The following is a 9,067-nucleotide window of genomic DNA, read 5'->3' on the forward strand; positions in this document are numbered from 1 at the left end:
TTTTTTTTTTTTTTTTTTTTTTTTTTTTTTTTTTTTTTTTTTTTTTTTTTTTTTGAGCTTTTGTTGATTGTTTTTCCTTGTTTTTCGCCTCCCTTTTTGTGAAAAAATTGCTCAGATTCTGTTTTTCATGGAAGAGCCGGACGAGAGAGATGCTTCTGGCAGTGTTTCGAAGTCAACTGTCACTGCTGGGAAGCATGTAATGGATGATTCCGGTGTTAGTGTTAGGAAGGAGCGGGTTCAGAGTGAGTTGACCGAGGAGGCGGGGACAGCGGAGGGGGGTGATGGGGCTTGTAATGGTGGTGGTGAGGATATTATGGTGGAAGTTTTGGGTGCGGATGTTTATTTTGATGGTGTATGTACTGATAGGACAGCTGCGAATTCGGATGGCGGTTCAACTGGGGAGGAGCCCAGTGTGGAGAGGGATGATGTCGGTGTCCTTGACGAGCCTGATGTGGGGGTTTCTGGTGGCATGGAAAGTGAGGGAGTATCAGGGGTTGGGGAATCAATTAAAGAAACGTCTCAAGAAGTTGTGGAGGGTGATGAAAGAGCCGTTGATGCAATGGTCCTTGATAATGATGCTCGGGCGGATGATTCTTCAACAGTTTCTGGTCATGTGGAGAGAGAGACTGAAGCTGCTCATGTGGACGAGGAAAACACTGGAAGCAAGGAGGCTACGGACTTAGATACTCGGGTGGTACGTAGTCAAGGTAGTTTAGTCCGTAATAGTCCAGATGATAAAGTTTTGAACAACGAGGAGCCTAAGAAAGTGGATGTTCATCCTCCCACAGAAAATGGGGTTGAAGAAGACCCAGTGCATGCAGATGGGGTAAGCCAACTTGTAAAAGAGGAAGCTTCAATAAGTGATGGGGAAGAAAGTCTGGCAAAAGAAACAGGCCAAAAAAGTGTGGTGGAAGGTGAGCTAATTGTTGATACACCAGTTGATCTGCAGGGTACAGGACTTGTAGCTTCAGATGGTAGTGAAAATTCAAATTCACAGGGCCAAGATGCTACTGAAAAAGCTCCAGACATGTTTACCAAAAAAGAATTGAATCCTGAAGTTATTTCTCAGAGCGATGGTTCAGAGAAAGTCCTTTCTAATTTGGAGAGGGATGGGAAGTCGGTTAAAGTCCCCGAGGTAGCAGCACAGACGCTTGATAGTGAGAATTTGAATCCAGGTATAGCTGTTCCTGAAAATGTGGCGAATTCAGACCAATCTACAGCTGTTACTGAACATATGGCGAGTACAGATTCAATATCATCAAGTCAACCAAACCAGGATGCTGAGGTAGTTGTTGCAGCAGAAAATGATGGTAAATTTTTGGCTCCGAGTATTGAAGTTTCTGCTGAAAATGATCCAAATTTGAACATGCAGATAGAATGCAGGAATATGGAGTCGGATCCGCAATCCAATGGACAAGGAGGGGGCATTGGCGTAGAAGTTGAGGAAAATGCTGTTATTGATACTAATTTGGCTGATTTTGAGAATGTGGAAGGAATGGAAGTTGATCAGTGTTTCAATGTTAACCAGGTGGGTTTACATGGCGAGGAAGAAATGGAAGATGTGACAGGTATTGATAATGACGATGATGAAGTTGATGAATGTGCAGCAGAGAATCCTTTTAGTTCTGTACAATTGCATCAAGCTCGTTATCACCTGCCATCAGAGAATGAAGGTGATTTTTCTGTTTCTGATTTAGTGTGGGGTAAAGTGAGGAGCCATCCTTGGTGGCCAGGTCAGATATTTGATCCATCTGATTCTTCTGATAAGGCAATGAAATATTATAAAAATGACTTCTTTTTGGTTGCTTATTTTGGGGATCGAACATTTGCTTGGAACGAAGTGTCTCATTTAAAGCCATTTCGGACAAATTTCTCCGAAGAAGAGATGCAAAGCCATTCAGAGGCTTTCCAAAATGCTGTTGATTGTGCTCTAGAAGAAGTCTCTAGACGATCAGAATTGGGGCTAGCGTGTGCTTGCACACCCAGAGAAGCATATGACATGATTAAATGTCAGGTTATTGAAAATGCTGGTATTCGAGAAGAATCATCTAGAAGATATGGTGTAGACAAATCTTCCAGTGCCACATCGTTTGAACCAGCTAAATTAATTGAATATATCAGGGAGTTGGCGAAGTTTCCATCTGATGGCAGTGACCGTTTGGAACTAGTGATAGCTAAGGCACAGCTGACAGCTTTTTATCGTCTAAAGGGTTATTATGGCCTGCCTCAATTCCAATTTGGTGGCTTGCGACAGTTCCAGTTTTGTGGGGGGCTGGCAGACAAAGAGTTAGACAGTTTAGGCAGTGAAATACAATCAAGTGATTTTCTTCACCATGGAGCTCATTGTCAGGATGATACACAGACATCCCCACGTAAGGAGAATTTTGAAGGTCGGAGTAGTTCTTGTCATAAACGCAAACATAATTTGAAGGATGGTCTGTATCCTAAGAAAAAAGAAAAGAGTTTGTATGAACTAATGGGTGAAAATTTTGACGATATAGATGGAGAAAATTGGTCTGATGCAAGGATAACTTCCACATTGGCGTCGCCTTCTTCAAAAAGACGGAAGACTGTAGAACATCCTATTGATGATTCTGGTGCTCCAGATGGAAGGAAAACTATATCCTTGGCAAAGGTTTCTGCAACCGCACCTCTTAAACAGTCCTTCAAAATTGGTGATTGTATTCGTAGGGTTGCAAGTCAGTTGACTGGTACGCCTCCAATTGTCAAGTCTAATAGTGAGAGGTTCCAAAAGGCAGATGGAAGTTTTGATGGGAATGCAATCTATGAATCTGATGTTTTCCTCCAGAACTTTGATGATGCTCAAAGAGGAAGGGTAAATTTTCCTGCAGAGTACTCCTCGGTGGATGAATTGCTAGGTCAACTTCAACTAGTAGCAAGCGATCCAATGAAGGAATACAGCTTCTTGAACGTAATTTTCAGTTTTTTCACCGATTTTCGAGATTCTTTAATTTTGAAGCAGCAGCCTGGGATTGAGGAGGCCATGTGCAGAATCAGTGGTAAGAGGAAAGCACAATTTACTAATACTGTTGCTTCACCACATACTTTTGAATTTGAGGATATGAGCGACACTTACTGGACGGACAGAGTAATCCAAAATGGGACTGAAATTCAGCCACCTCGTAAAAACAGAAAACGAGATTACCAACTGGCAGTTGCAGAGCCAGAAAAGGTTCCTCAAGGGAATCGCAGGCCTTACAAGAAGCGACATTCTGCTGGAAATCATGCTATGACAGCTGAAAAGTATACTAGCTTTGTAGATCAGCCATCGCCTGCAGAACTAGTAATGAACTTTTCTGAGGTGGATTCTGTGCCATCAGAAAAAACCCTGAATAATATGTTTAGGCGGTTTGGACCCTTGAGAGAATCTGAGACAGAAGTGGATAGAGAGGGTGGTCGTGCAAGGGTAGTTTTCAAAAAATCTTCTGATGGGGAAATTGCTTATAGCAGTGCTGGAAGGTTCAGCATCTTTGGACCAAGACTTGTAAATTATCAGCTTAGTTATACTCCTTCTACCCTGTTTAAAGCTTCTCCAATTCCCAGACTTCAGGATCAGGAAATGCATCTTGATCTTAGCACGACTCAATTCCAGGAAATGCAACTTGATTTATCCTCTTTCCACGACCATGAAATGCAGCTTGATTTATCTTCGATTCATGACCAGGACATGCAACTTGATCTTTCCACGATTGAATACCAGGAAATGGAATCTGTTCTTGGTTCACACCATGACCAGGACAGTAAATCTAATTACACTGCTCATCTTGGGGAGATGCAGGCTGGTTTTTCAACAATCCAATATGAGCGGCAGTCTCATCTTTCCTCGATGCATGATCAGGAACCGCAAACTGTTTTTGATTCAAACCAGGAGACACAATCGGGTCTTGTTACTTCTCAAGACCAGGAATTGCATCATAATTTCACCTCAACCCAGCTTGGGGATATGCAAGCGGATCATACTTCAACTTCTCGTCATGATGAGCTACCAGTTTCTGCCTCATCCCACGAGCAGTATATGCCACCAGTTTTTGCCACAATCAAGGAGGAGAAGACACAACCAGCTATTACTACATTCCAAGATGATTCACAGTCAATTCTTGGAACAATCCAGGAGCAGGAGACACGCGCTATTATTGACACTGCCCAACTGGGTAGGATGCAAGCCGATCTTAATCCAACTCATCACGAGAAGCCAACTGTTCCTGCCACAAGCCTGGAGCAGGAAACTCAGCCAGTTTTTTCCATGGTCCAGGAGGGGACTCCGCCAGTTCTTTCCACAAGCCAGGAGCAAGAGAAGTTAGCTATTATTGGTGGCACTACACATCACGAGGAGGGGCGACCTGTTCCTTCCACCCCCCAGGACCAAGAAACACAACATGCTGGGCATGAGGAAGATGTTCTTGGAACAAAAATGCAGGAAACTCAATCTGTTACCTCTGCAGCTCATGAACAAGAAGACACACAGCCTGTTGTTTTAATGGGGGAGGAGGTTCAAGGAGAAACTCAGCTGGCTCCTGTCTTTACAGAGGGGCAGAAAGCACAAGTTCTTGACACTTCGGTGGGACATAAGTCCGAGCATGATCCTGGTGCAAATGAGAGGGCCACTCAATCTGTTACTGTAGCTGATGGACAAGACGATACACAACCACTTGTTTTGACTGGTGAGGAGGTTCAGGAAGAAACCCAGCCTACTCTTGCCTCAGCCCAGGAACTGGAGACTGAGCCAGATTGTACCTTGGTCCTGGAGTTGGAACATGATAAGGATGCTATGCAAGGGCAGGAGCTGCAACCTGATCACGTGCCAACTGAGGAGGAGCATGAGGCTGTGTCAGAGTCTCCTACATCCCAAGTGCAGGATGTGCAGTCTAACCTTGCTCCAGAACTTGACCAGAATCTGCTTCGTGATAATGCTACGAATGAGGTAACTGAGGTGCAATGTAATGATGACACGAATCAAGAGCAGGAGGTACAATATGGTAATAACACAAATCAGGAGCAGGAGGTGCAGTATGACATTCCTACAAATCAGGAGCGGGAGAAGCAATATGGTAATACCACTGATCAGGAGCAGGAGAAGCAGTGGGACACTCCAACAGATCTGGAGCAGGAGAAGCCATGCAACAATGCAGCAGATAAGGAGCAAGAGATGCAATGTGACAATGCCACAAGTCCAGAGCAGGAGATACAATGTGACAATGCCACAAACCAGGAGCAGGAGATGGAATGTGGTAATGATGCAGATGGGGAGCATGCAGTGCAATCTTGTGAGGCTGCATCCAATGAGTCTGATGGACAATCTGATCATGAGCACGAATTGCAAGCTGATCGTGATGCCACTAACCAGGAGCGGGAGACAGAATCCAATTTTGCCACACAAGAGCAGGACGTAAAATCTGATGTTGCCGTAAAACATCCTGCCCAGGATCAGGCAATGAAATCTGATCTTGCCGCAATTCCAGACTCAGACACACATACTATTCCTGCCCCCACGAAGGATCAGGAGATGCAACTTGGTCTTTCATCTTTGGCAAAGAACACAGATTAATTTTCAGGTATGTTTACGTTACTTTGCCCTCCAGTTTCAGATGCTCTCTAAAACTTTGTTTTGACGTACTAGGATATAAAGGTTTCTTTTCTTTTTGTTCCCCACTCAAAAACACATAAAGTTGCTGGTACCTTTGACCTTGATGATTATTTTTTCTCAAGTATTGTTGGTTTGTGAATGGCCTTACAATCGCTACAGACCCATGACTGTTATTTGATGGTCGATTTATATGTATATACTTGAGGAATGGGATGGTGTGCTTTCAACATTAAAGATAGAACTAAGATTGTGTAATTCACATTTTCACTCAGTACACACTCAATTTTATGGCCCTGTATTTCTTATCTGCTCAATCTTACCAGTATTATATTTGGCTATGATGTTGATCATTTCACAATATTTCAGATTATGAGGAAATGCAGTAGCCAACCGAAGAACACAGTGCCGCTAATGAGAGAATAAGATGACAGGCGCCAGAAGAGGTAACCGGACCATCAGTTCCATTCAGGGTTACTTGAGGTTTGGCCCCTTCGTTTCATTCCTAAATATTGCCAGGTTTTAATACTGTAACTTAGATCCTCCCCAGTAGAATTAGTTTAATGTAAATTTATGTTCGCTGAAGTTTTCCTCCTACTTTCGGTTGATATTTTTTGGCGGAGGCCAGCCTTTGAATCTGATACATCGGGCATTGTACATGATATTTGCAATCACAGCCATTGAAGTGTAAGCATGGAGGAGCTTATTTGGAACTTCCAAACGGTTTTGAAACTTTAGCTTTCCTTCTTGGATAGTTGTTGCTCCAATGTATAGGAATCCTCTAGGAGGTTGGAATCATGAAGTTCTTAGAATCGTGGGCCCTCATTTTGATTTGATGACTGAAATTTGGCAACCTGGGCGTTTTTATTTTGTTTGAATTATGAAATAAAGCTTTAGAAAGAAATTAAAAGGGGAGTGTTTCAGGTTAAAGTTTGTACCTTTTCCTTCTGAGTCTCTCTTCCCTGCAAACCCCATCTGCCATGTGCTCTCAAAGGGGTAGAAAGGGTAGAAAGGGACGTCCTGTATGATCGAATAACGACACTATTTGTTTGAAGCCAACTCCACATTAAAACTCTACAAAAAGATGTCCACACAAAATGCGCATTTGGAAGATTTGAATTCCATAAAGAAGTGGTCCAAACAAACTCTGGGAAACACTGTTGTAGTCCCGAAGAGAATCCCTTTGAGTATGATCAATTAGTATTTCCCCTTTTATCTTTTCATTCCGTACCCTCTGTATGGGACTATGTCCATAGGCTTATTGTTCTTAAAACCTTTTCGCTGTTCTCAAGCCCATTTTTGTGAATTGATGATGGGACATAAAATTTATAGATATTTGTTTTGGATTAATTTGATTTGATTGTGTTTATAGTATTATGATTGAGAAGAAGTCAAAAGGGGCAAGTAGAGATCCACTGACAGACCAACTCCCACTGTCCATCAACCAACATCATACCTGCCCTGCATCCCCCTTCACTTCATAACCTGTATTTCTTCATTATCATCTCTCATTATGTATATATATATTGTATGTATGTATATATTGTTTCCGCTGATTCTTATCAGTAAAGTAGAGCAGCATAGGGTTGATGGAATTAAACCCATTTTAGAAGGGATGAAAGAATAGACTAACGTGGAATTTTGACTGACTGATATGAAATGAGTGAAGAGAGCTTTATTTTGGTTTGAAAGGGGTTTCTGATTGGTTGGAAAAGTGGATGGTGAGGCCTCAGAAGATGGATTTTGACCCAACTTTTTGTAGAATAATAATCATCATTCTACATTCTACATTCTACATTCTACACTGCCCAAACTTGGGTGCTTTTGATTCTAATCTTCTTCTTTGATTCCTTTTCTTGTATTTGTTTGGCAACAAACATGATTTCATCATCTTTATCTTATACCATCTTTTCTCACTTTTAGCTGACATGAAGCTTCATTTGGCAACATCTTATGTGTGAAAATCCATTATGCCTGGTTGTTGTTGTTGGGTTATCTTCCATTCACTATCTAGCAACGAAATCGTTCAGATCAACATCAACATCATCAACATCGGTATCATGTGTCTTTCAAGAAGATAATTTAGTCATTAAAGGAGTCGTCTGGTTGCCTTTTTTGCTTCGGGTTTCTAAAACATTTGCTAACCGTTGTTTTTTGCTCTCCATTGTGTAGAGATTTTAGAAACAACAAAGTAAAGTTTTATATTTGTGGTCTTTCAAGAATATCTTAGGCATATAACATAAAACTTGTAATCCATTTAGATTGATAAGTGGAGTACTAATTGTACTTTGGAGATGAGTTGGAAGCACATTCAGCTTCTTTTTAGTACAGATGTCATCATCCTAAGCCCTAAATTCACAGCTGGTTAAATTAGCATAGGATACGATAATTAAATTATTTAAAAAAGAAATTTGGGGAGTTCCCAAACGCCAACGCTAAGTCCAAGTAAGCAACGACGCGTGGACTTTCTTTTTCTCTATCTTATCCCACAAATTATTTTAATGGACTCCAGTTTTTATATTTATTTAATTATACCATTTAAAAAAAAATGCCACTTGGACCAACCCCCGTTTCTCTCTTCCACGTGTCACTCACACATTTTTAACAAACTTACTTAAATCTCTGTCCTTCACCTTTAAAAAAATATTAACAAATTTTACTGATGTATTTTTTTTTAAATACGTTAAAATGTTAATAATTTATTAAATATTTTTTAAAATTCAGCAAACATATTAAACATAAATTAAAAATTTAATAATTTTTTTAGAAATAGACATAAGCTATAAAAGATTAAATTTAGAATTTAATTAATTTATTATATATATATATATATATGAAAGAAGGGTTGGAATGTTTGGTTATCTACCTTCTATTTTGAAGGTCTCGTGATGGTGCACGTGATGTTGACATTCATTTGACATTTCTATACCATCTAAATATAAACTTTTAATTTCTTTTTTTTTTTCCTAAAAGAATATTTGATGATACCAATATCGATTTTTTTGGTGTGAAAATGGTTTTATTCATTATTTTTTTATTACAAAATTAGATAAAACTCATTAATATTTTATTTAAAAAATATTTATGAATTTTTAAATGCAAAAATAATTTAAAAGTGAGGTGAGGGAGGGAAGTGTGTTGGTTTAAGCAGCATAATAAGGTTTTAATGTTGGATTAATGGGGTGTTTTAATATTGATCAGTGGTTAATATAAAATGGAAAAAGACCCATTTTGGTAGTTACAAATAAAATAAATAAATAAATAAATAAGAAATTATAAAACATATCTTTTTCATAATTGAGTTTGATTACAGTAAAGCAAAACTATATATTTCTTCACCCAATGCCAAAGGTCCACACGTTATAAAGACTCCTCTTCTTCTTCTTCTTCTTCTTCTTCTTTTTTTTTTTTTTTTTTTTAATGTCTCAAATTTTCAATATATTGTAAAAAAAAAAAAAAAAAAAA

The 9,067-nt window shown here is 39.7% G+C and overlaps 1 protein-coding gene across 4 annotated transcripts in view; it reads left to right on the forward strand.

Moving 5' to 3' along the window:
- The window catches only part of LOC111458663, an 8,396-nt gene extending 1,444 nt beyond the window's left edge, over nucleotides 1–6,952 (forward strand). Inside the window, exons 2-4 of one of the 4 annotated variants that reach the window (XM_023101429.1) lie at nucleotides 116–5,023; nucleotides 5,060–5,573; nucleotides 5,972–6,952. In XM_023101429.1, coding sequence (XP_022957197.1) covers nucleotides 128–5,023; nucleotides 5,060–5,566 — 5,403 coding nt within the window. In that variant the 5' untranslated portion in view covers nucleotides 116–127 and the 3' untranslated portion in view covers nucleotides 5,567–5,573; nucleotides 5,972–6,952. Of the gene's footprint in view, nucleotides 1–115; nucleotides 5,574–5,965 lie in introns of all 4 variants that reach the window. The other 3 variants (XM_023101430.1, XM_023101427.1, XM_023101428.1) reach the window with 3 other exon arrangements.
- Nucleotides 6,953–9,067: the final 2,115 nt, after the last annotated feature.

Source organism: Cucurbita moschata, unplaced genomic scaffold, assembly GCF_002738365.1.
Source record: "Cucurbita moschata cultivar Rifu unplaced genomic scaffold, Cmos_1.0 Cmo_Scf00021, whole genome shotgun sequence".
Lineage (NCBI taxonomy): Eukaryota > Viridiplantae > Streptophyta > Magnoliopsida > Cucurbitales > Cucurbitaceae > Cucurbita > Cucurbita moschata.